Raw genomic sequence first — 24566 nt, 5'->3', positions numbered from 1 at the left:
ACTATGGAAAATTTTGAATCACAACTGAGAGCATTGCTTATTATTATTAGATAACATTTTCTAATGACAGTGGCGCTATATGCATTGGCGGGCAGTATATATATATCTATTGAGGTATGAGACTTTACCAGCCACTAGGCTAGTATTACTTCTTGTGATCTAATAGTATCTGTGCCGCAGATTCACCTGGTGGTTACCAGTCGGACGCACAGTCTAGATCTGGGATTACAGCCTTATAATTGCTATGGGCAGCAATGCTTGGTTCTTCTGCCTCTTCGATGTGGGTAGGAGACAAGTTGGCCTTGTAAGTCTTGGGGTATGAAAATAAATAGCCTAAGAAGTCTGATCTAAGTAGCATAAGCTTATCTGGTGACTTCGTCTCTTGTGCTTTCAGCGGCCAATTTTAGGTACCCGAAAGACTTTCAACACTAGCAACCGCTCTTTGATGCTTTTGGCAGGTCAAGGTACGAGTCCATGGTTGCAGTTACATTTGTTTGTTTATCTAATGTTACATTTGCAACATTCCCCGCACTTCAATGAGGAGCAGCTGTTTCTCTACAAAGATCGACAAACGAGATACGACGACAAGATAAGCAGTGAAGAAAATACAAATGTGTCAGATCTCTAAATCTTGTTTCGTGGCGCTTTCATAAACATTGCGAAAGAGGCGCCATGTTGATCCAACGACATCGTCTGGTATCAATCTTGCTGGCTGCACCTGTCTTGACACTGGCCCAGGACCTCATCCCTCCCCTCCTCGAGACAGCGGATACTTTTACCCAGGATATCTGGTTACTTGACCAAAACGACAAGACAATCTACATCGACAATGAATTTGCTTCGGTAGCCGACAAGGATGGTCTGACTCTTATCCCACCTACCGCGCTTGATTTTGCGACCACTTTTCGAGATGACCTCAATCAGATCACAGGACTTAACTGGACGCTGAAGCAAGCGGACAACACTCCCAGTAACGCCAGTGGCATATTCCTTGGCGCCTATACCGGGGAAACTTCCGATCTCACGTACGAGAACGGGAAGTCGACTTCTGAGGGCTACGAAATATCAGTCAACTCGGCACGTATCACGATCGGCGGTAGTGGCGCTCGAGGCATGTGGTGGGGGACCAGAACCCTTCTCCAGCTTCTTTCTCTCTCTGAGAAAGGCACTCTGACAGCCACGTACGCAAGAGATGCACCAGCCTACGCGACAAGAGGGTACATGCTCGATGCCGGTCGAAAATGGTACTCCAAAGACTTCCTCAAAGAGCTCTGCAGTTACGCCTCTTTCTTCAAGATGAACGAGTTCCATTACCACCTCAGCGATAACTACCCACTGAACCGTGGAAAGAACAAGACTTGGCAAGATATTTATTCCCATTTTTCGCTACTGCCCGAGGATGAAGATCTGCGGGGCATCCTCCACGGTCGCGAGAACGAGACTTTATCTAAAGACGACTTTGATGATCTACAGAAACACTGCGCTTCTCGTGGTGTCACTGTGATACCAGAAATCGAAGCACCAGGCCACTCACTGTATCTCACTAAGTGGAAACCAGAGCTCGCTCTTCCCAAGAAGGATCTGCTGAACCTCACCCATCCCGACACTTTACCGACAGTACAGAAGATATGGAAAGAGTTCCTCCCATGGTTCAAGACGAAAGAGGTTCATATCGGTGCAGATGAGTACGATGCTGAGCTTGCAGACGACTACATCACCTTTGTCAACAAGATGAGTCGTTTCATCAACTCCACGTCCGAAAAGCGAAGCCGCATCTGGGGCACATACGAACCGTCCAAGAAGAACCAGACCATTGACAAAGACGTCGTCATCCAACACTGGCAGTACGGTCAATCAGACCCTGTACAGCTCGTCAAGGATGGCTACGACGTAATCAACTCGGAGGACTGGTGGGCTTATACGAGCCTAAAGAACGACCATATGCCGATTCTACCAGCTAGATACCCGCAGTTCTTCAACGAGAACCGCGTCTTCAATTTTGCAGATAAGAATGGCTGGCAGTGGACGCCCGCTGACTTTAATCCTTTCAACACCAGCATGCAACTTGATGGTGACGAGTCACGACTCCGGGGCGCTACCTTGGCAGCGTGGAACGATAACGGTCCCGATGCTTCGACACAGCTGGAAGCGTATTATTCCATGCATCACGGTATCGCTTTGGTGGGAGCTCGTGCGTGGAGCGGAAGTCGTGGGCCCAAGCTACTCGAGGAGACAACGGATACGAGCATCGACCTTTATTCCCCTCAAGCTCCCGGTCAGAACCTCGACCGTATGTTGTCAGTTTCCGAAAACAATGACACATTACTGTCTTGGTCTCGATCCAGTAACGATGACGACAAGATAAATTTGGGTCATGGAAGCAAAGGAATGAATTACACACTGATCCTATCTATCAACGGACCCTTCACTCTATCAGGCCCCGATAACTCTTTGTCCCTTGACAAAAGCGGCAATCTTGTGTTTGAGGCCGATGGATGGGAATACCCTCTTCGTCACGTCAGCAACGACGACGCTTTGAAACTGGATCCAGGTCATCCTGGTCGGATCTGGGTCAACACTTCCTCATCCACACACGAGCCCGTCAAAATATCAGTGCCTGCTGAGATAACTCTAATGGCAGATGTACTCCATGGTACGGTGGTGTTGACTGGCTCAAAGTTGATAGGAAGATTTGAAGTTTTTGTCTTTGGAGGGCGGAACACGCAGTTCAGCTGGAGTCAGATGGCGTTTGTTGCGCCCCTGGATGAGATCAAAGGGGAAGTGAGTGGCTTAACTTTGAATGCATCTACCATGTTCTCCGCGATCGACGCAGATGAGAAGACGTCCAACGTTCCAGGAGAGAGCAGCGCTGTTCCCACGACAGATTTGCCAGGCTTGATTACGGTCTTGATGGTGATGGCAATTATGATCATAAGTCAGTAAGCCGACATGTATGTTGGAACTAACGGGTCACCTTCCATCCCTTTCATCCCTTATTAGTAGGTCGCAGAAATGTTAGCCTCCAACGTCTTAGGGTATAGAAATATGTAGTTTAAGAACTTCAGTCCAAAAAGCGTAAACTGACCTACTGAGTTTGTCTCTTTTACTTCAAGCAGTCACATTGTCTTATAGCTGGAGGCCTTTTCAGTCTTGAACGCTGAGTTCATCAATAAAAATATAACACTGTCCATCAAGATCGATAATTGTAGGCTTTAGACCAGTATCTCGCGAGACCCATTTTGCATCTCTATCAATGAGTTTGATCTTATCCCTGACGTGCTTCCTTCTAAACACCCGATCGAAGATGAACATACGAAGAAGAAGTAATCCGACAGGTAGGAGAGGGTCGTTTTGATACCAGTCAAAGCCAATCTGAGGACGGTCACCTATCCAAACGTTTTCAAGAGCAATACTCCAGGACGGGTTGAATTCGAGCGCAATGTTTTTGGGAGCTTCCGATTAACAATAATACCAATTGCAACTAACCCAATAGCGCATCGAAGTCTCGTCATCTGCAGTTATGCAGAAGAAATCTTGTTCAGGGTAATCCCAATTGTAGTGGTCCCAGTATCTGTAATGAATGCGGAAAAATATTACAAGCTTTGCTATGTCCTCTTGGTCCCCTACCTGGCTGCAGTGGTTGTCGTGATGAGACTGATTGCCGCTGCGGTGGATAGATTAAAAGGAGACTTAATTCATGGAGGGAACTGGGGAGAAGTGACAAATGTTTATAAGAATGCGTGAGGGGTCAGGGTGGGAGAAGCTGAGCAAGTTGACTGACAGTAAGCGTGTTTTCCTGGTATCTTGTGGGTTGTGCTAGAAGTGGAAGAAGTGGGCTGCTGAGCAGGTATTGCTTTTGTACTGTGTGAGAATAAGGTTACTTCTTGAGCCGTACTTTTTTGAACTTAAAACTCCAGAGCGAGGGGAAAAGTTGATAATAGACTTTAGAAATCGTGTAAAGCCATCAAATAAGGATGCGTAAAACCTTGAGCTGGTCGACTGGCTCCCAGTATTGAATTTGAGATAATTCGAAAGTATGTTTTGAAGCTTCTGTCTTCAGATTTTCGAAAAGAAGCACAAAAGTGGCACAGATGGAATAATCAAGAGCCACACAATTACAGATGTATAGACCTAAACTAGACAGATATTTCCCAGAAACAGATTCGAAATGATACTTTATTCTATTATAAATGTAATCTGACATGAAGATTGGCTCTTGGCACTGTTTTCACAGCTTGGACTTTGGCTTGGTAACAATTCCGACACATTTGATCTCGATGTTGGCGTTCATAGGTAAACTCTTGACAGCAACACATCTGGAAAGCGTCAGCTGGTATGGATCGTGTGTAGAGTTAGAGATTGACTCACGTTCTAGCAGGCTTCAAGTCACCCCAGTACTCAGAATACACCTCGTTCATCTTGGCGTAATACTTCATGTCGGATAGATAAATGTTGACTTCGACCACGTCATTCAGACTTGAGCCAGCTTCGTCAAGGATGGCACCAAGGTTGCGGATAATTTGGCGCTGAAGAAGCAAAACCGCCTCGTTAGCTGTTGTAAGCTTAGATATATTGGGACGTTTGACTTACAGTATGGGCCTCAATGTCACCGTCAATAATCTTTCCAGTCTTGGGATCCATCGCGACTCCGCCCGAAGTGAAGACGAAGCCATTGGCGATGATGGCCTGGTTCATCAGGTTCGACGGCACTGCCGGAGCATTCCTGGCAGATACTGGCGTTCTAGTCATTTTTCTGGTTATTTGTTTCACTTGGCTTGGTTGAGAGGTTCAGGTTTGTGTTTGGGCGGATATTTAAGCCGCAATCGACGCCAATAGCGGGGTATAGATCTGACATCCGAAGGTCCGGGTACCTGGTAGGTAGCGGAAAGCAGAAAAGATGACCTCTACTAAAGCTTTACGATACGAAGATAAATAGCCTAAAATTATAGTCTAAACAGCATAAAATGACCTATTAATTTCGTCTCTTATAACTCAAGGTGTGGATTTTTCTAACATCCAACGGTTCATCAGCGTCGATTGGGTCGCGTCTTGTTCAATACATTTCCTACGGATTTTTCCTCTTCAGGCATGGCCTGGAGTACCAGATGGTCAGGTAGGTAGTTGGTTGGTGGATGAGTCAGGAAGTAGTTGGGCAAGCTCTCTTCAAGACCTTATCTGCCTGGGTACATTGGTAGTAAAACCTGTCATACGAAGATAGGTAGGTAGGTACCTGTCACACGGCGTTCCATGACTAAATTCCCGACATGTTAACGGGATACCGCGTCAGCACTTACTTTTTAATGCCACTCAACCCGCTGCTACGTCTTTGCACCTCAACTAGATGAGGTCTCTTCTATTGACGCCTGGGAGACAGTCTCGGAAGGCTGGTGGGAATCTTAACTCTACTCCAACGGTTAATAATCATTTGATCTTGCCATTATATAACAGACATTCGACCTCAACGTGAGTATATAGTCCTTGACGTATTTCAATACAGTATTAGATCTACTCTACTCCTTTGAAGCCGATAGTCAGATTTGAAGTCCCTTGTGCTCATGATATATTCATCCACATAAGTACCTAGCTACTTCCTACGTGTCGAGACACAGCCTCATGATACAATTTCCTCCAGGAGTAACCATGACTTTTTCCTGCCTGGTGAGATGGTGGCCTTGGCATGAGGAAGTCAGTGTAAAATGGAAGGCGCTGCTGTTGGCCCACCGAAATTATATCTTGGACATGGGGGATCCGATTCAGTTTTCCTTTTTCCCAACCCCATCTACGAAACTCGGTAAGTCACCACATGTTATACTGTACGGTCGTATCAACTTTTGAATCATGCTGACTTTGTGTTTTTAGACGTTCCAGTACATTTGGTAAGTCATGCCCTTCTCTCCGTCTCTACTAGTCAATCTGAGTGCTAACCATCCTGTTACAGAGCCCATCAAATCCAAACTGTACGCATGATCCCGCTGTTTGAACATTTTAGTTCGAGCCTTACTAATCCGCTTGTCTTTACGACTCTGCAGTTTCTCACACTCTTCACCACTGTAAGTTCCCTCTACCCTTCCCTATCACAAACTCTATCAGCCTCTGCCTGTACCTGATACTAACTACAATGGCTCTATAGAACTCAATCATCATGACAGTAAGTACAGCCCCTGTACCCAGACGGAAGTTTAGTTTGACTAACTTGAACAGAAGCATAGCAAGAACAACGTAAGTCACCTCCGGTCTTGAGACACCCATCCATCCCGACCATCATGGACCCTGCCAACGATTCAACCGATGCACCCTTCACGATTTGACACCCCACCCATCAAATGGAGGCTTCGACACCTATTACCAATACGAGACCATGTCATGAGAACCGATCGCCGCAATCATCTCTTTTATCCTGGACAGCTTGCCTATCTTTCGCCCTTGACGAAAACAGCCAGACGAATATCACAATGCCTAACATGCTGCAATCATCCCGCATTACATACACTAACATTGGAGAAGAACCCCAAGCCCAAGGCCAGGGCCTCGTCGGCCCCTTACTTTGTAAGTAAAAAAAACATGGGACATATATGATTGCTGGCTAACAATTGATAGAAGGTGAGCACATGTCTCAATCTTTTTACAGCAAAACATATTGACCTTTCGTGTTATAGCGTGGTTCGGTTGCCGTAAGTTGACACTCCTACTGTCGATAGATGTAACCAAGATACTGATATATGTTTCTCAATATAGGAAGCCGAAAACAAAATTGCTGTATGTATAACCTGGTACTCCTTTATATTATTTCTGCTAATGATATAATAGCATTTCAATGAGTTTGTTCTCGTACGAACTAGATAACACCCTGCCTTTTCTTACGCGTCATGATAACTGACTATGTGGCCTTGCCCTCAATAGCAAAATATGGCAAACAAAACCGTAAGTAATTCTATGATGGCCCCTTGATTGCATTTTCATAGATACTGATTTTTGGTTCTTATTGCAGACCGCCGAGGAGAACATCAAGGTAAGCTGTCTGCCCTATGCATCTACTATAGCTCTGACTAACAACTGTTTGTAGTTCGGCATCAGAAAACTGGCGGTGAGAATGAGCTTATCCATTCCAATGCCGATGCCATTCTAAGAACATGTGCTAATCAAATTACAGGACTGGACAGAGCGCCTGGAGGCGCGATCTTCTGGCCCCCAGGGTCAGTCAGCTGTTGACGTAAGTATATCTCCTATATACTGTTATCGCATTATTAATACATGATGTACAGGCGGCGTTGGCCAAGGAAATGGCCGAAAGAGCGGCCACTCAGGCCAAGGAGAAGAAGAAGAAGAAGAAGAAGAAGAAGAAGGAGAAGGGAGATGAAGAGGAGAAGGAGGAAGATGACGAGGAGTAAATGTTTTTGTTTGTTTTGTTTGTGTCAGTATTCTCAAAACCTGAGCATGATTGACGAATGCTAACAATTTTGAAACAGGACAACCACAAACAATATCAGTATGATATTTTTATCATGACTAAACATCAATAAATGAGGGCGTATGGCCCATATTCAACATTCATCCAGCTTCAATAAAACTTTGATTTACTTTAAAACCTATTTCATACTCCCTACCTTCTGTGACTCAAAGCTGCAGGGCGAGGAGAGAAGTCAATATTACGCACGGTGCATATTGTTACTTAATGGTCGTTCATTGTCACGAAGATGGATGCGATGTGTGGCAGGTCATATGGTTCAATTCATTCAACGAAGTCTATTGACTACTAAAGCGAAGTCACCTAGCCGATTATTGCCACTGTCGGCAATTTACCTCAAATTCCGTACACTGATTATTATCCTCATTTCGGCCAGATACTAGATAAATGGCCGATTGAAGGGTAGTATTTTCTCGGGTCATTTCGAAGGGGAAAAAAAGTGGTTGCGCGGTAAGACTTGGGAAATCATGAAAACCTACCAGACACATTGCGGGCATTTGAGTTAACTTGTTGCACAAAGCAAACCCAATATCGAGTCATCCGGCCAGAACACCTCGATTTCTCTATAAATACACCAGCCGCCCTCTCGCTTCTCGCTCCGTTTCTTTCCCACATCAACAATCGACTTCTCCAAAACGAATTATCGCTTCATCGCACCATAGCTCACAATACCTTCCACCCTTTCCCAAGGCTTCCATTGGAACTTCGGACGCAAATCTGGGAAGCGGCATGCCTCCGGTCCCAAAGCTTTCAGGCAATTCACTACGTCACATTCAATGGATCCACGACCCAAATGGCTCCATTGAGCCATAACTGGGACGACTCAAAGCCAAAAAATAAGTCAGTCTACCTTTCGAGCGCTGGCCTTTGGACGGCTTGCCGAGAGTCAAAAGAAGTTGTCACCAAAGACTGGGTAAAGCAGCCTCGACCCGAAAACGATTGGGACATATATATATGCTGTCCAGGAGAAGAGGCCAACTATTACTTTGATCATGGTTGGCCAGAGGAAGAATATATGCCAAAAGCCTTCATGTTTTACTCTGGGGTCGATGGCGAGCACTGGCGTCAAAGCGTTTACCCTGAACAAGATCTATTCTGCCTTGTCCCAGACGATTGGGAGTTGGTGGCCCGCAATTGGGAGACTTGCGTTTGCTTGTGTGTTCCATCGGAGCTAGCATCATTGCCGTCGAATTTGACCCTTCCTGGAATCTTTGCCTTGAGAACAAGACTGAATCACACTTCATCGAGGACGTCCCTGCTTCATTGGAGTTTCTGCTAAAGTTGCTTTTCAGCCACGTACGGCATAATTTGCGTCAGGTGATCAAGCTCATTGTTAGAGAAGTGGACTGGATCTTCTTGCATTCTACTACTGTATCACAGATCCGCGATTCTGATGAAGAGTATGTCGAATTGTCAGCTCACGACGTTGAACCGTGTAATGCTGACCGAAGAGGAATACAAATTCTCCGAGACACAGCCCTCGGAGATTTCTTTGAATATCTTGATGAGGTGTATTACGATAGACTACTAGAAATCTACTGCGATGAGAACATGATGAGCACTGGGGATTATGAAAGACGGGGCCTTAGCAGGTTCCACATCCGGGATCACTTTTCCATACTCCTTTCTCGAGCCAATCAAGTGGAGAATTGATAGCCTAGCCTACAGTCAGTGGAATTAACGTTAGTACATTCATCTATGGCGGGTTACTCAGTCTGTCTTAGTTATGCTTGATTCGTGAAAACGTGGGCCAATGTAACTGAATAAACATAGTTTCACCAACCAAGATCATCACTCAACTTTCGACATGGGATGGAGCTTGCAAGTCTTTTCAATTGACACGTGAGTCAGTCCCTACATATTATAATCAAATAAAATCTAGGCACGGCCTAATGTTCTCACGATCTGCCATTGTTCTCGTCTTGAAGTTTGACTCGAGACCATGTGTCGAAACTTCTGTCACATTACTGTGCCAAGCCACTGAAACAGGCCTCAGTAACTCCTAGGTAACTCCAATACCTTTTCACTAACATAGTTCAATATCATTTCCCTACTAACAGGTGCGATTCTCGGAACAAGACATTCCCTGAACCACCTCTCAACATCATATTCCATCGCGTAGCCCATCCCCCCATACGTCAGAACCGCTCTCTCACAAGCTGTGAATGCTGCTTCAGCAGCCATGTACTTTGCACTGTTCGCCGCAACGCCAATGTCATCTTGTCTGACCGACGCATCCGTTTTGCTTTGGTCGTACAATCTCGCAGCATGATATGTAGCCAGTTTAGCACCCTCGAGCTTCATATATGCGTCCGCGAGAGGATGGGCAATGGCTTGGTTCATGCCGATTTGCCGCTTGAAAACGACACGCTCGCGGGCATATTCGCTGGCTTTCGTAAGGGCTATGTAGCCGAGACCGAGGGCCTCGCCAGCGAGGAGGCAGCGCTCGGCGTTCATCCCGTGGAGGATCATCCTGAAGCCCTTGCCTTGCTCACCGATAAGAGAGAAGGGTGGGATGTGATAATTGTCGAAGAAAACCTCGTTAGCATCTACTGCGCGACCACCCATTTTCTTGATCTTGCGCATCTCAAGACCTGGTTGATTGCGATCGAGATCGATACAGAAAAGCGAAAGACCTTCACTAGGCTTCTTGACCTGATCTAGTGGTGTCGTTCGGGCAAGAAGAATCATTTTGGAGGCGACTTGGGCACAAGTGATCCAGATCTTTTGTCCCGTTACGCTGTAGGACCCATCCAAGTTCTGTTTCGCTGTTGTTTCGAGACGAAGAGTGTCAAGCCCAGCATTCGGCTCCGTAACACCAAAGCATACACGATAATCTCCGGATACAATCTTTGGAATTGTCGTTTCAAGTTGATCTTTGGTGCCGAACTTTGCGAGGGGTTGCGTCGCGTAGACGTTCGCATGTATGGACTGGGCACCCGCCATACCAGCACCCGACTCGGTGATGGTTTGCATCATCATGGTAGCTTCCGAGATGCCCAGACCTGAGCCTCCCAATGATTCCGGAAGAGCGATACCTAACCAACCAGCCTTGGCAAGGGCGGCGTGGAACTCTTTCGGATCTTGTTCATTCTGGTCGTGCTCTTGCCAGTACGTGTTGGGGAATTCAGCGCAAATCTGACCGACAGCATCGCGGACGATAAGTTGGTTCTCCGTGAAGCCAGCCAGGCTCATAAGATGGCGCGTGTTTGTTATTGAGGAGGTGGTCCTTTGAAGGTGGGGGATAGGCGTCAGAATTGGGCGTCGCATGCCGTTGAAGCATCGTGTTACTGGCCTCAAAATCATGGCCGCTAATTTATACCGTTTCGGCGGGCTTGGAAATGGATGAAATAACTCGAACGGCGCCTTGTTGTGTCGGCTCTAGAGGTGTTGGAATCTTGTTGTTCGATGATGGATGACGAAATGCGGAGAGTGATTGTGCGGCTTATTTTGTCGTGCGGCCAATGTCTCAGTAACGCCCGCTGTAAGCGATGATGCAGCGTTACTTTCGATATCAAAGGCGTTGCCATGGACCACGGTGGCGAGGCCATCTGGATGGACCATTTTTCGGTCCAAATGCTTTGTAACGTTCAAATAACAAGACAAACAAGATGGAACGACTTACCTTGGTTGCGTCTCCTGCATTGCCTGAAGCCTGAGATCAGACCAGGTCCTCGGGTGACATCACGTGGAGGTTGAAAGAGTCGGACTTCGTCACCGTCCCCCAGTTTAGAGGGACCCTTTGGAACTCAATAACTGGCACGAAGCCCTGGGTTTGTCTCTTCCCTTGCTGTTGAGGTAAACAATCCATGAATTCCACAGACAGCAGGCACAGCTCGACTTCTGTAGTGAGAACACCATTTTTTGTTGAGGATGCAGGTGCAGTTGCCCTACTTACCCAGACAGGGGGTAACAAATGCGAACCTTGGGGATGGCCTTAGAAGAGGTAGATAGGTCGAGATAGATACCTCCTATCTAATAGGGGCGTCTCTCAGATCGCCCCAGCCTTCCTTTGGGCCTCATCGAGTAAATTGCCGTCACCCTTGATGCGAAGCCGAAGCCCAATTGAAGTTTTGCGGCCTCTGATCTGACTGCAGTGCGATGGTGGTTGGCGGAAAAGTTGGTCTCCTAAGTCTTAGGGTATAAAAATAAGTACTTAGTCTAAGTAACATAAAATGACCTGCGGATTTCGTCTCTTATGCTTCCAGTAACTAGCATTCCTACTACCCTGAGGGATGGATGGTTATTCTATCGTTCCTCCGTTAGACATAGGCGCAATCTATAGCCTCATGGCTAACTCCATTGTCTTTATTAGTACGTGAACTTGTATCTGACTTGAAAGGCAAGTATTGGTTAGTGTGCAGAACATTGTGAAGGATATGTGGACTTTTACTATTTCCAACTTCTATGTACCATCTATATTACATCAAAAAGCAACAAACACCAACCCTTAAGCATCAATCTTAGCCTTAACCCATTTTTCGAGACCACCGCGAGCAATAATCTCCTGAACGTTGGCAGGCAACTCGCCAACCTTTTGCTCCCATGATGAGCCATCCTTCTCAGTGACAACAACCTTGGAGCGACGAACATCCCAGATAAGCTTCCATCCAGTGCGGCGGGTCAAAGGCTTCTCGGTATCGTTCTTGTATGTCTCACGGAGGCGCTCAACGAGACGGGGAACTTCGACACCCATGAGGGCGTTGTTGATGCTGTTGCGGCTGAAGATGTTGCCGAAGCTGCCGGATACAACGAGAGGGATCTTCTTGGCCAGGAGGGCGGTGGCGGCTTGCTCTCGAGAGCTACCGCAGCCAAAGTTGAACCCCGTGACGAGAATGTCGCCGGCCTTGGCGACCTTGCCGAACTCTGTGTCGTAGTTCTCCATGCACACTTCGGCCATCTTCTCTACTGAGACGTTGTCTTGGTATGTGTACTTGCCTAAGCGATTGTTAGTGCGGCCACTAGAATATTATTATCAGGCTAACCCACCGGGGTAGATGCCATCAGTGTTGATGTTGTCGCTGTCACAGAAGACAATCTCGCCCTCAACCTTCTCAGGGAAACCGGGGAGGATCTCGGTCAAAGACTCTTCTCCCTCGGCAGCGGCGGGGGTTGCGGCTTGCTCAGCGTTACCCTCTGAGGTCTCAGCAGCAGCAATCAAGGCATCGGCCTCGTTGATGAGCTTGTCCAAAGCATCCTCGATGGACAGAGCCTTGTCAGCGACGAAGTCACCACTACCCTCGCCAATGATGACCTTCTCAACACCCTCAGGCTTCTGGTACCAGCCAGGACCAGCAATCTTACCCTTGAGAGCACTGGCAGCAACGATCTCAGGACTGGCAAGGTAAGCCTTGGCAGAGGTGGAACCCATGCGTCCCTACTATTTGTTAGCTTTGTCCACCCATTCCAGCGGGAGCAACATACCTTGAAGTTACGGTTACTGGCACTAATACCAACCTCACCAGGCTCAAGAAGACCTGTGCCGAGGCCGATACAAGGTCCGCAGCCTGCTGGTAGAACCTGCGCACCAGCGTTTTGCAGGACTTGCCAATCACCAGCCTCTTCAGCGATCTCCTGTTCGGGAATCGAAGCCGCGGCAATGTAAAAGTTGACACCGGGAGCGATCTTTACGTCCTTGTTCTCCTTAGCAGCCTCGCGGAAGACACGGGCAGCGGCGGCGATATCAGAAGCTCGAGAGTTAGTGCAGGAAACGAGGTAGGCCTTGTTGACGGGAATATCCTCAGCCTCGAGGTTCTTCAGGGGTGTGGCGATCTTAACAGAATTGGGACCAGCGACGATGGGGGAGAGAGTAGACAGGTTGAGGTAGAGCTCCTTGGCGTACTTGGCGTTGGGATCAGCCTCCAGTCTGTTCTGCTCCAACTCGTCGACGCGCTTATGGTTGATACGGTCCTTGGAGGAGCCACCGAACATGGCGTTGGTGGTGGCCTTGCCGCGGTACCAGGAGATGAGCATATCGTCGACAGGGAAGACACCAGCGAGAGCACCCCATTCGGTAGTCATGTTGCTGATAGTCAGACGGTCGTCGATAGGGAGGCTTTCACCACCAGCGAACTCGACGGCGTGGTTAAGAACCTGGTCGTCTCGGAAAAGACCGCAGAGAGCAATAATAACATCCTTTCCAGTAACACCAGGAGGAAGAATTCCAGTGAAAGTGACCTTGGCGACGGGAGGAACTTGCCACCAGGTTTGACCAGTAGCCCAGATGGAAGCGGCGTCTGTTCGAACGACAGCAGTTCCTAGACATCCGATTCCACCGTACATGTTGCTGTGGCTGTCACTTGCGACAGAGACAGTTCCTGGCCAGGCATACCCTGTGTTGCAGTCAGCATACCGCTTGCCTATTGCAAATTGTAGTGTCTTTACCTTCCTCAACCATGATCTGGTGGCCAATACCCCGACCGGCGGGGTAGTGTGTAACTCCATGCTTCTCGGCAAATTCGTGGATAAGAGAGTATTTCTTCAGGTTGGCTTCGGACTTGTTTTGGACGTCGTGATCGAGGGTGAATACTTTTTGGGGGTTAGCATTGACGCCAACCCGACTCGGACCCGAGACGGCTACTCACCCACTTGACGGTTATTGTGAATCCTGGAAGCGCCAATGTCGAGGAACTTCTTTGCGATAGGCCATGTGTTGTCGTGGCTCATACAATGGTGGGGAGCGAGTGCGATATAGTCTCCCGCCTTGATCTTCTTTCCGGGAGCAAGTCCTACGGCGTACTGTTGGGCGATCTTCTCAACCAAAGTCTGGGGGTTCTCGACGGTAGGAGGCTTCTGGTATTGGAAAGCAGAAGGGGTGGGGGTGCTCTCGAGCTGGGAGTGGAAAGCATGTTGTCGAGGACTCGTCTTGTAGGTACGGTACTGGGATGAGGCGAGGGCGAGAGATCGAGTGCGGGCAGTCAATGCTCGCGTTTGTAGTCGCGCGATAGCGACGGCATTGAGAGCGACAGCTCTCCTCTAGAGACATGGAGTCAGTCAAGGGTCTTGAGATGGAGGGGCAAGTCTTCAAGTTCCACTAGGCGTTGTGAAAAGGCGAAAGAAGATGGGCCATACATACAAGAGCAACCATTATGGACAATTAATTGTATGACTAAGAGAAAAAGATCATACCAGAAAACAAATTCTGGAAGATATGCGACAATGTCGGGTGGTAATAACAAAAAGTGAGAGTTTAAGTTTTAGATTGGGGATAGCTTCATGTTCTTTCCTTCAAGCCGGCCTCGGAGATGGGTCACAAAAATTTCTGGGGAAAACGGACGGAATTTTAATATCGATGTTGTGATTGGTCGGAAATTGATTCCTCTGTTCCCGGAACATGATCGCCTGCCGAAGGTGGAGCCGTAATGTTGCTGTATATCAAGTGTCTCTTTCACCATGTCACTCGCAAAACCAGACCAAATATCCTTAGAATTGATATCCAGAGAAGTCACAAAAGTGAGACTAACATATAAAATATTTGAAACTTATATATTTAACATATTCTTAGCCTTGAGAATATGAAGTATCAGCCGGGTCTCAAGGTACCAACCTATAACACAGGTTGAGAGACGAAACTGGTTTGTCACTCTATACTGCATAGGCAAGTCTACTAAGATGTGTATCTTTGTAAATTAACTCTTAGAGATTATCTCAGGCACTAAATACCCAAGTCGATTATCCCAACTAACAATAATGGACAGGACGTTCCTGAGATTGAAATTGGTTAGTTGGTGTGAATGTTGCATTAAGCGGGAATGCACTTTCTCAAGAAGGGTTAGGAACTTCAATAAAGAGCTAACCTTGGCAAGATATGCGTTAAAATTGCTGAGTGGAATCTCAACAAATTGTTCATCGAGATCGAATCTCGTAGGTTTGAGACCGGGATTTCTCGAGGCCCATTTTGCACCTCTGTCGATTAGATGTATACGTACCACCCTCCCCTTCAACACCCAGTCGAAAATTAACTTTGACAGAAGGGCCAGTTCGAAGGACGCGCGAGGTGTGTCCCAGATAAAAGGGTCTTCAGGCCTACTCTCAAGAGCAACGGCCCAGGACGGGTCGAACTCAAACGCAACGTTCTTGGGCGGGGTTTCTAGAGACTCATCAACCAGACAAGGCCAATCAAGATCTGAGGGCTTTTTATTACTTCCAGATATACAAAATAAATCTTCGGAGGGAACAACTTGACGCCACTGTTCAGCACCAAGTCTGGAAGATAACATGAGGGCTGCTGTGTCTTCTTCCTCTGGTCGCACGAGGTCTATGTCATGTCTGGCAACAACTCGTCGTGATTCTCGACATGCCGTCCACAGACCGGCGTGCCAAGAGTAGACTGACCTATCCTTTAGCTTTGAATCAATCGCTATCGTGATTCAATGGATGAACACTGCCTTCGTGTACTGTCATATAGTGAATCGCACGATAACCTTGGCGATGTCCTCGGCGCGGCTCAAGGCATGCTTCGTCTCAGTCATTATCCGAGGCTCGATTGGGAGTCGTATAGAAGGGTGGAATGTAGTGTAAGCTATGATGAAGAAATGAGTGCTTGTGAGAAGACCAATTACTGCTGTAGGAAAGCGAGGTAAATAAAAGCGAGGGACAGAGGCTCTTGGAGGCTCAAGATGTATTTATAAGAATCACAAAGTTTTACTATCGTTATTTGACTCTTAGTATCGATCTTGCGATTATTAATTTGATGTTTTTGAGTTACTGGCTGAACTGTATTCTAACTCTTCAAACAGTATCATTGAGCACACTTGGAAACAACAGAAAACTTAAAGCTTGCTGATGTTAAAGAACATAAATAGACTTAGCACACATTGCATATAGAAAATTAATAAATTACACTTTTTGTATTGAGTTAACTTGGAAACTGTAGTAGACAGAAGCTGGAAAGCATTCTGGACGGACCCATGGCAGCCTTGGCTGGGCTGAATACCTACGGATAATACAAGTCCGAAAGCATCTTATAGATCCAATATTATGTAGCAATTGAACAACCCTTTCACCGAAACCGTGAGAGCCATTAAAGAACCCTTACAAATCATCAGCAAGTCAATGAGTTGACCCTGTCGAAAACTAAATCATAACTTCCCCTCCCTCATACTTTTTATAAGCCCCGCATCACTTACAACATCTCAAAATGTCCTCACAACTCCGCAATCTCAAAGCCACTGCTTCAGACGCAGCATCACACTTGTTGGAAACATTCTCTAATAAGTCAATTACTCGTCGTCAACTCATCGATGCAAACCAACTACAAAAACTAGCCCTCACCCTCAATCGGCCCAGCTTGAACGGTCAAGACGTTTCTGAGCAGCCACCCATCGAGGGAACGCCTGTGCCGCCTGGATATCATCTCGTGTATTTCACACCAAATGGTACGGAAGAAGAACTGGGAAATGATGGGAGTGATACGACATTCAATGCTTCGGCGCCTTTTACTAGGAGAATGTGGGCTGGCGGCAAAATGACTTGGGCGACCGATGTGTCGCTTTGTGTGGGTGATCAAGTTGAAGAGAGGACAAAACTTTTGAGTGCAACCCCCAAAAAGAGCCGATCTGTTGGTGAAATGGTCCTTGTGGAAGTTGAGAAGGAGTTCTGGGGTCCCAAAGGTTTGGCTTTGACGGATCGTCGATCATGGGTGTTTAGGCCTCAGATTGATCTCGATGCTGTGCAAGAGGCGCCAAAACCTCTTGAGAACATTGTCTGCGGCCCATCTACCATCAGAGATATAGATGCTCCGAGTGAGGGTGAGTATTTTGACACGGTGAGTATACCCAGCTGACAGGCCTAGGCCATCCTATGAGAGAACTTCGCTGGTCGCCAGTCGGCCTGTTCAGATTCTCAGCCCTGACATTCAACGGGCACATGATACACTACAACCGGGATTGGACTCGGAATGTAGAGGGTCACCCTGGTGAAGTCGTCCATGGACCTCTGAACCTGATCAACCTGCTTAACTACTGGCGCGACATTCATGGTAACGGTGAAGGCCCACGAGGAATCTCATATAGAGCCTTGTCGCCACTTTATGCTGGCCAGACATACAATATCCGGACCAAGACCATTCAGGACACAGAGGATGGCAAGGCGTGGAATGTTCTCGTTGAAAGAGACGGAACAACCTGCATGAAGAGCGAGATCACTGCTTAAATACGCATCGCTTATGAGTTTCTCTAACAGACCAACACTGGAACGATAGGTTTTGTACGGATAACGGTTGAACCGGTGGGTAGGATAATGAAACGCCTGTAATAGTCCAACTCTACACAAGCGCCAATGGATGTAGCCTACAATGACAAACAATGTACATTTCCTCCCATCTAACCCAATCAACACATCCCATTCACGCTAGAATACAAATGAATCCATAACTTTTTAAGCAAGGAGCATGCGAGAAGGATCCTCAATGTACTTCTTGACGGTGTTCAAGAATGCAGAAGCCTCTCTGCCGTCAATGAGACGGTGGTCGTAGGTCAAGCTGATGTACATCATCTTTACAAATATTAGTCAATGATGGCAAGGTAAATGGTGGAAGAAGGAACTTACAGGTCGGATGACAGCTTCGCCGTTGATGGCAACGACTTCCTGTCGGATACCGTTCATGTTGAAGACAGCAGCCTGGGGGTAGTTGATGACGGGAGTTCCGAACATGGAACCGAAGATACCGGGGTTGCTGATGGAGAAGCTTCCGCCCTCCATATCCTCCATGGTAAGCTTACCATCACGAGCCTACACTGATTAGCACTTGTACCATTCATTAAATCACAGGTGAGCTCACCTTCTTGGCAGCAGCGGCAACCGCGCGCTCGAGCTCAACAATGCTGAGAGACTCAGTGTTTCTCAACACAGGGGTAACAAGACCCTTGGGCGCTGAAACGGCAATGCTGACATCGACGTAATCGTGGTATGTGATGATCTCCTTCTCAGTATCGATCTGAGCGTTGATCTGGGGAACCTTCTGGGCAGCCATGGTGGTGGCCTTGGTGAAAGCACCCATGTAACCCAGACGCACACCGTGCTCCTCGGCGACTTCCTCCTTGTACTTGGCTCTCCAGGCGATCAGGTTGGTCATGTCGACTTCTTGGATGGTGGTGAGGGAGGCGCAGGTGTTCTGGGATTGCTTGAGGCGGCCGGCAATGGTTCGTCGCATACGGGACATTTTCTCCTGCCAGACTCGGTCAGTCATGCATTACAACCACCTGCCATGAATACTTACAGCTCGCTCGCCTCGGTTGGGGGCACCTGTGCTCTGGGCGGGAGCAGAGGGCTTGGACTCCTTGGGCGCAGGCTTGGACTCGGCAGGCTTTGAAGGCTTGGGAGCCTCTTGAGCGGGAGAAGACTTCTTTTCCTCAACCTTGGCGGGCTCCTCGGAAGGCTTGGATTCCTCCTTCTTGGGCTCCTCCTTGGCTGACTTTTGCTCTCCTCCGTCACTCTTCTTAGCGGAACCAGCATCCTCGCCGGTCACGATACGCGCAAGGTCTTGTCCGACAACAACGGTATCACCCTCCTCGACGAAATATTCGGCAATGGCACCGGGCTCGTTCGCGTTGACAAGAACGTCGATCTTGTCAGTCTCGATGCTAGCAATCTCCTCATCCTGCTCGACAGCCTCGCCGACCTTCTTAGCCAAGCTAGCCAATGTTCCTTCGGTGATGGACTCGGCCATGGGAGGTACGGAGACGATATAAGAGCCATTGAGGAAGCCAGTGTTGCTGAACAGACGGCGTTGGGGGTCGATGGCGCCGCGTTGGCAGAGGGTTGCGCTGTGGGAGAGGGCAACTCGAGAGATGGCGACTCGCGATAGGCCGGAGAGGCCTGTGACAGCCTTCATACGCAGTAATGAAGCCATTGTGAGGGTTTGTCGAAGGGAGAATTGACTGGAAGGTGATTGGAGGTGAGGAAAGGATGGAGACGGGAAAGATCGTGGGGAAAGAAAACAAGTTCTGAATTAAGCGGGCCGAGATTCTGAGGGTATCGCACGGACTTGTAGTACCTTGAGAGGTGTTATACAAGCAGACAAGGAGAATAATACGTACAGGGATACAATAATTAAGACTCGAGCGGTCAACTGAAGCTGAGGATGTTTCACAGCTGTATAAATAACTGTGTCTGTAGAGTGATAGCTTCTCATTCCATAGCAATGCCTGTTACGTCTAAAGCTAGCAGAGCCTCCAATTTAGAAATATAATACGTCACTTCCTATATCAACTTCATCACCTCACTTTTGCGAACCATACCTTGAATTATGCAGTAAAATACTAGTTATGATATGCCTGATTGTATGACTGTTGTTCTCATGGTAGCAACTTACAGGGGCTCAAACGGAAAGACCCGAGTTGTTGCGCCGGACATTGAAGACCGTAGTGAAGTTCGTGACCCATGGCGGTCTTCCCGCGGAACAGCTACAGCGTGTGTCCTGAGCTAGGCTGGCATAATCAAACCATACAGCTTCAATTCCTACTTTCAACATTCGTATTATCGGCTTAACAGTTGCAAACCGGTAACCCAAGACTAAATCAGATTCACAATCCATACAATTTCTCATTTAGGATTCGATGCTCCGTAGTTTGCGGAGCAAGTTGAGGTTAGCTTGGTCAAGGTGAGCAACAAGTCGCGGCAATGTTCGGCATAGCGAAAATGACACTTCACCTACAGTCCGTGCCTCAGGCATGCGCATTTCCATTCCTGATATAAAGCTATGTTATTCCCAGATCAGTGGCTATGGATATCTCTGTTGAACTGTTAATGCATGCTGGAATGTAACAGTATTAAAGCTGGCGGGCCGATGCCGTGGTGCTGGTACAAAACCCTATTCAGCCATGACACAAAGGGTTAAATGCAACAACATGCTATTCAAGTACATCTCACAACACAGCTGATGACCAGGTGTAACGGAATTATCATGGATTTGGTATTATCCAGTGGTATCTAAGGTAAAGCTTTCATCGCTGATATGGTATCCAAAAACGCCTCGGGTCGCCGCCCTCTTTATACCTTGTCGTCACCACGTTGTACAGAAACATCTGTCTCTTGATCGACACGGATTCCTGTTTCACTTCCTTCATAGTCTTTTGCAGACGCATATTTTCGGAAGGGGCTCGACGATATCGTGGTTTGCGTGCCTTGTGGCCATTCCGCCATGTCGTATATATCTGGTTGACCACCACTGCTTGACGCCAATTCGCGCGTTGAGCTGGCTCCGTCGTTTTCACGGGATTTCGTCTTGGATACGCCTGTGAGTCGTATGCCGTTGCTAAAGGGTGCACTGAAAGGAGCGCTGAACTGAGTCGATTGGCCACCGCTGTTGGAGGTGAGGAAAGATCCTGGTAGGATTCTGCGGGCCACTGGTCGAAGCATTGGAAGACAAGCTGTGTATCAGTCAGTACGTGGTCGACATCAACAAGTGCAACTAGGGCATACCAGCAATTACGGCGAAATTGCACTCGGCAATAGACCAAGCGTAATGAAGTCCCATTTGGAGCGTCATCTCCTTAGAATCCGACTCAAATTTGAACGATTCGATAAGCACGAAAATGGAAGCAAGACATGTCATAGCACCAAACGCAAACAGCGCGATGACAGCAACCTTCTGGCCTTTTGGCAAGTGAAGTTTTCCAACCTCGATAGCGGGGAGGATAAGGATAGCGCAGTCGATCAAGACATGCGTCAGTACTGTTGAGAAGAAAAAGGTCGATTCTTTGATGTGGCATTTCGCTGCCCTTTCCTCTTGGGTTCCGTCCCACAATGCTGTCAGAGGCAAGCATTGCAAACACACCATCAGGAGTCGTAATAGGAACCATGCAACGGTAATGCACGAGAGTACTTGAATGGGTATTCGGATATCGGAGAATTGGAAGAGGCGCCAGTAAAAAGCGAGGATAGCGAACTTGGAGAAGGCAATGGCGAAGGTGTAGGTAAAACTCGTCGTCCACATATGGATCCATGCCAGTCGGTTCTTGTCGTAAAAGGTAAAGTCGTCTGTAAGTCCAACCTCCATGGGCTTTCCCAGTCCATCCTTGATCCATATCATACCATTCGTCAACAAGGCCAGTGAACCCAGCTTGAAGCAACGTTAGAGTTTGTCATTCACGTTCGGGTATAAGACATACCCAGCCAACAACGGAAAAGGCATCGTCGATGCCATATCCAGCCTTTGTGATCCGCCGCGCAACAAGTCGAGCAATAAGAGCCAAGGTCGCAAGAGGGAGAGTTATGGCGGCCGAAGCAATGATATTGGGGGTATCATTCCTCATGATGCATCATCAGGGTTGTTACTGGACATGGAGTTTCACTGTGTCCCCACGATCGATGACATGCAGTAACCAGAGCAATGGTTCAGGTACACAAGCGAAGCAAAGATCCAAAAACAGAAGAGAGAAATGGAGAAGTATTAAAGAGAATGGGGCGAAACTGGAGGAGTAGTGACTCGACTTTATCTGGGGGGACCCATCTAGACAGGCCATTGAACCATTTTTTCCCTCTTCCCCAGACCCGGGAACTCGTAGAAAAACGGGCCATCGTCGAAACTAGAGCCAACGGCCAGGCTTGGAAATGGTTGGTGGCACTATCAACTCCCCTGGCGCCTCTAGGGCCCCATGGGGACAAACGACGCCTCAAGGTTTTGTGATGATGCGGTAGCGGATCAGGTCCCTTCAAGACCCCACTGATACCGAATGTAAGGCTCTTGATTTGACCCAGGTCATGCGCTGAAGAAGTCGATCATCCTCGACATTCTTGTTTGGGAGGATTAAATGGTGATCACTGTGGCAAAGCTCTTTTCTGCTTCACTTTCGTTGTCCGTGAGTTTGCGGCAATTGTTGCTCTGTTGGATGCCCTTGTCAACAACGTCTCGTCTGACATTTAACTGCCAATTCTAGGTAATACTGCACCTGCTATGTCACGCATTGATCAACGTGCGCCTTGTTTTCAGCTGCGACTTCCAGGGGCTTCTAAGAAGCATCAAACAACCTACCTATTTGGGCGTAGCCAGTATTCCTGCTCTAATCAACCCAATGAATTGCTGAACCGCAAGGAGCAGAAGATGGTGTGAGCTAAACTGCCAGACTGCCTTCTAAGATGATGTTGTCTAGCATCAGTTTGTCATGCATTTGGAGCATCATTCCTCTTTGTCAGGGAATGCTCGCCTTGATAATATTAGGGGTCCCAGTCCTTGTTGCAGCTTATTGCTTATCTCAAATTACCGACGTGCAGGAACAAAAGCCAAGGAGAGCTATTCGGACCTTTAGATATTATGGATCCAGGGCCACGACATGCGCTTAACTGGGGGTGTTATCAATGTTGCGAGTGCAAATCCCGACGGCACCGAGGTTAATCACCCGATGAAGAGAAAGGTTTTCACAAACCCAAGGCCAGAATACTAAAAGACGACCTAGTAAAGGAAGGGTTGCGAGCCGGTGAACTTTAATACAAGTGTCTCAGATAATCGTCCGGGAGAACGGACACAAAGCGTGGCTGACACGCGACCGATAGCGTCACATCTCTGCCGTTCTCAACGTCGTTAACATCAAGGCTTGCCAAAACCCAAGGCCAGTATCAAAGTGCGTCTTATCGCGGACAATTCTCTCCTGAGAACAGTTCCATGTCAGCGAGTTCCACTGAGCTTATCTCGTGTTCCACAATCGAGGACTTGTGGAGGATCTACATATCCCTCTCACTGGATATACATGGCCCCCTGGCAAATCCGCTTAGTTTCCAGCAATTCTTCATTGGATGTTTCGGCTCGACGTTTATTCATGAACTTGCCAATTCAGACTTTGCCTTACTCAGAACAGCTGTCTTTACCGAGCTACATTGGTAATGTTATTGGTATGATCTCAGCAATAAAACACATTGCGTCAGGATAACGATTCAGCGACGTGGATGCATATTCTATGTTCCAGAAGCAAGTATGCACTGAACTAAGCGGGCTTCAAATAGACCCAAGAAAAAGCAAGTACTAATTAACAAGTCCGAAGTCTCGAACTTTTATCATCCGGCCTAAGACGCCTACGCTATGCACAACCACCAACTACTGCGATTCCAGGTCCCCAATTGACGGATCCTACTCCGCGTGACCACTAATTCCGCCCTTAATTCCATCTAGAATTCCAGACCATTGACCGCCGTGTCGAATCTTTGACACCTCAGAAAACTGATCGCAAGCAATCTTTCGAATCACGAGTGTATCCTTAGCCTTCTTATGGTTCTTTCCATTACCGTGAAGCAGATATTCTTCGAACCACGCTTCCTCAGACTTGTCGAAGGGCAAGAAGGCGAGCTCAGTGGCTCGGTCCGAAAAGTTCTCAGTTCGATCGTCCAAGACAGCAGCAATCAAATTCTGGAAAAGCAGCTCCCGGGTATGAGGAGGATAGGTTCGAGAGTAGAACAATGCCTCGGAGATGTTTGTGTGCGCCATCGCGTTGAAGAGAAGCTCGAGAGCAGCCGACGTCTTAAGTATAGGCTGCACAGCGTAAAAGTACGATAGCGCGATGCTGTAGTCGTGGTCCTCGGCGGACCGAATAAGGACGGTGATGATGTCGTCTGCAAAGTCGGGGATAAGAGAAGGGTGCGAGATATACTCCAGCGCTCTCTGTACGAATATTGTTAGCAATAATATGACTAACGCAGTCGCAAATCTTACCGAAAAGTCTCGGTGGTCGAGATACCACAGACCCTTCATGAAGATCTGGTACTTCTTAGGCATGCCAGATGCGTCCACGAAAGCGTCGGAAACATTGTCGCGACCTGACATTTGGTCAAAGTCGAGTAGTATGTAGTAAAAGATAGAGAATCTGTGGTGTGTAGACATGTTGGCTTCACAAACTTGGTGATGAAGCTGTTTTAGAGCATTGTCGGTCTTCGGAGGATAGATTTTGGCTGTTACCATAAAGTTAGCAAAACCTATTTCGGAGTATCCCATGGCCAGGTTTTTTACCCTTTGTAATCCCGACAGCTCTAAGAACACGATCAATAAACAAAGCGCCATCAAAAGTCTTGCGAGACGCCTCGGTTTCTCGCTGAGTATCACGATCGTAAGGGTTTGCTATCCCTTCGGGGAAAACGTCGTGAAGATTAAGGTAGTCGAACATCTTGGGCGGTT

The 24566-nt window shown here is 47.6% G+C and overlaps 10 protein-coding genes across 10 annotated transcripts; 3 read left to right on the top strand and 7 right to left on the bottom strand.

The window, feature by feature from the left end:
• The first annotated feature begins 540 nt into the window (after positions 1-540).
• Positions 541-3260, top strand: EDB82DRAFT_352179 (glycoside hydrolase superfamily). The gene has a single exon (XM_025725372.2). The coding sequence runs from the start codon at positions 673-675 to the stop codon at positions 2941-2943; it is 2271 nt and encodes a 756-aa protein (XP_025593977.1). The 5' UTR covers positions 541-672; the 3' UTR covers positions 2944-3260.
• A 771-nt stretch (positions 3261-4031) lies between these two features.
• On the bottom strand, positions 4032-4872 carry EDB82DRAFT_517660 (Endoribonuclease L-PSP/chorismate mutase-like protein). The gene is made up of 3 exons (XM_065609020.1): positions 4591-4872; positions 4369-4526; positions 4032-4316 (listed from the first exon to the last, which is right to left on the bottom strand). The coding sequence occupies exons 1-3, from the start codon at positions 4747-4749 to the stop codon at positions 4229-4231; spliced, it is 405 nt and encodes a 134-aa protein (XP_065463549.1). The 5' UTR covers positions 4750-4872; the 3' UTR covers positions 4032-4228.
• A 3386-nt stretch (positions 4873-8258) lies between these two features.
• Positions 8259-9118, top strand: EDB82DRAFT_481245 (uncharacterized protein; the record flags this gene model as incomplete). Its single annotated transcript, XM_065608157.1, has 2 exons — positions 8259-8620; positions 8758-9118. The coding sequence occupies 2 exons, from the start codon at positions 8259-8261 to the stop codon at positions 9116-9118; spliced, it is 723 nt and encodes a 240-aa protein (XP_065463548.1).
• Positions 9119-9457: 339 nt separating this feature from the next.
• On the bottom strand, positions 9458-10735 carry EDB82DRAFT_548666 (acyl-CoA dehydrogenase/oxidase; the record flags this gene model as incomplete). The annotated part of the gene is made up of 1 exon (XM_065609527.1): positions 9458-10735. One exon carries the CDS (start codon positions 10733-10735, stop codon positions 9458-9460), a length of 1278 nt encoding a protein of 425 aa, XP_065463547.1.
• Positions 10736-11835: 1100 nt separating this feature from the next.
• EDB82DRAFT_517650 (mitochondrial Homoaconitase) lies at positions 11836-14683 on the bottom strand. Its single transcript, XM_065609019.1, has 6 exons — positions 14541-14683; positions 14050-14440; positions 13850-13993; positions 12890-13797; positions 12455-12842; positions 11836-12403 (listed from the first exon to the last, which is right to left on the bottom strand). The coding sequence occupies exons 1-6, from the start codon at positions 14550-14552 to the stop codon at positions 11916-11918; spliced, it is 2331 nt and encodes a 776-aa protein (XP_065463546.1). The 5' UTR covers positions 14553-14683; the 3' UTR covers positions 11836-11915.
• Positions 14684-14858: 175 nt separating this feature from the next.
• EDB82DRAFT_517647 (uncharacterized protein) lies at positions 14859-16125 on the bottom strand. Its single transcript, XM_065609018.1, has one exon. It carries the CDS (start codon positions 15682-15684, stop codon positions 15094-15096), a length of 591 nt encoding a protein of 196 aa, XP_065463545.1. The 5' UTR covers positions 15685-16125; the 3' UTR covers positions 14859-15093.
• Positions 16126-16604: 479 nt separating this feature from the next.
• On the top strand, positions 16605-17617 carry EDB82DRAFT_481241 (uncharacterized protein; the record flags this gene model as incomplete). The annotated part of the gene is made up of 2 exons (XM_065608156.1): positions 16605-17214; positions 17253-17617. The coding sequence occupies 2 exons, from the start codon at positions 16605-16607 to the stop codon at positions 17615-17617; spliced, it is 975 nt and encodes a 324-aa protein (XP_065463544.1).
• Positions 17546-19550, bottom strand: EDB82DRAFT_351908 (uncharacterized protein). Its single transcript, XM_025725361.2, has 4 exons — positions 18684-19550; positions 18246-18632; positions 18014-18196; positions 17546-17959 (listed from the first exon to the last, which is right to left on the bottom strand). The coding sequence occupies exons 1-4, from the start codon at positions 19314-19316 to the stop codon at positions 17843-17845; spliced, it is 1320 nt and encodes a 439-aa protein (XP_025593967.1). The 5' UTR covers positions 19317-19550; the 3' UTR covers positions 17546-17842.
• Positions 19551-20455: 905 nt separating this feature from the next.
• EDB82DRAFT_548662 (uncharacterized protein) lies at positions 20456-21720 on the bottom strand (the record flags this gene model as incomplete). Its single annotated transcript, XM_025725360.1, has 3 exons — positions 20456-20835; positions 20888-21527; positions 21577-21720. 3 exons carry the CDS (start codon positions 21718-21720, stop codon positions 20456-20458), a joined length of 1164 nt encoding a protein of 387 aa, XP_025593966.1.
• Positions 21721-23528: 1808 nt separating this feature from the next.
• Positions 23529-24555, bottom strand: EDB82DRAFT_481238 (nuclear pore complex assembly-domain-containing protein; the record flags this gene model as incomplete). Its single annotated transcript, XM_025725359.1, has 3 exons — positions 23529-24056; positions 24108-24343; positions 24402-24555. The coding sequence occupies 3 exons, from the start codon at positions 24553-24555 to the stop codon at positions 23529-23531; spliced, it is 918 nt and encodes a 305-aa protein (XP_025593965.1).
• Positions 24556-24566: the final 11 nt, after the last annotated feature.

This window comes from Fusarium venenatum, assembly GCF_020744135.1.
Source record: "Fusarium venenatum strain MPI-CAGE-CH-0201 chromosome Unknown EDB82scaffold_4, whole genome shotgun sequence".
Lineage (NCBI taxonomy): Eukaryota > Fungi > Ascomycota > Sordariomycetes > Hypocreales > Nectriaceae > Fusarium > Fusarium venenatum.
The sequence above is the reverse complement of the archived record's forward strand: the minus strand, read 5'-3'. Positions and strand labels throughout refer to the sequence as shown.

What these genes read in the sequence shown, in the direction of transcription:
- EDB82DRAFT_517650 (XM_065609019.1), bottom strand. An exon ending in CCAGATCATGGTTGAGGAAG is followed by an intron (nt 13,798 to 13,849) that starts GTAAAGACACTA and finishes ACTGCAACACAG; the next exon opens with GGTATGCCTGGCCAGGAACT. An exon ending in CCAGTAACCGTAACTTCAAG is followed by an intron (nt 12,843 to 12,889) that starts GTATGTTGCTCC and finishes AACAAATAGTAG; the next exon opens with GGACGCATGGGTTCCACCTC.
- EDB82DRAFT_351908 (XM_025725361.2), bottom strand. Translation starts at nt 19,316, where the DNA reads ATGGCTTCATTACTGCGTATGAAGGCTGTCACAGGCCTCTCCGGCCTA. An exon ending in CCAACCGAGGCGAGCGAGCT is followed by an intron (nt 18,633 to 18,683) that starts GTAAGTATTCAT and finishes CGAGTCTGGCAG; the next exon opens with GAGAAAATGTCCCGTATGCG. An exon ending in TTGCCGCTGCTGCCAAGAAG is followed by an intron (nt 18,197 to 18,245) that starts GTGAGCTCACCT and finishes TAATCAGTGTAG; the next exon opens with GCTCGTGATGGTAAGCTTAC.
- EDB82DRAFT_517660 (XM_065609020.1), bottom strand. Translation starts at nt 4,749, where the DNA reads ATGACTAGAACGCCAGTATCTGCCAGGAATGCTCCGGCAGTGCCGTCG. An exon ending in GTGACATTGAGGCCCATACT is followed by an intron (nt 4,527 to 4,590) that starts GTAAGTCAAACG and finishes TTGCTTCTTCAG; the next exon opens with CGCCAAATTATCCGCAACCT. An exon ending in GACTTGAAGCCTGCTAGAAC is followed by an intron (nt 4,317 to 4,368) that starts GTGAGTCAATCT and finishes GACGCTTTCCAG; the next exon opens with ATGTGTTGCTGTCAAGAGTT.
- EDB82DRAFT_517647 (XM_065609018.1), bottom strand. Translation starts at nt 15,684, where the DNA reads ATGTTATCTTCCAGACTTGGTGCTGAACAGTGGCGTCAAGTTGTTCCC.
- EDB82DRAFT_352179 (XM_025725372.2), top strand. Translation starts at nt 673, where the DNA reads ATGTTGATCCAACGACATCGTCTGGTATCAATCTTGCTGGCTGCACCT.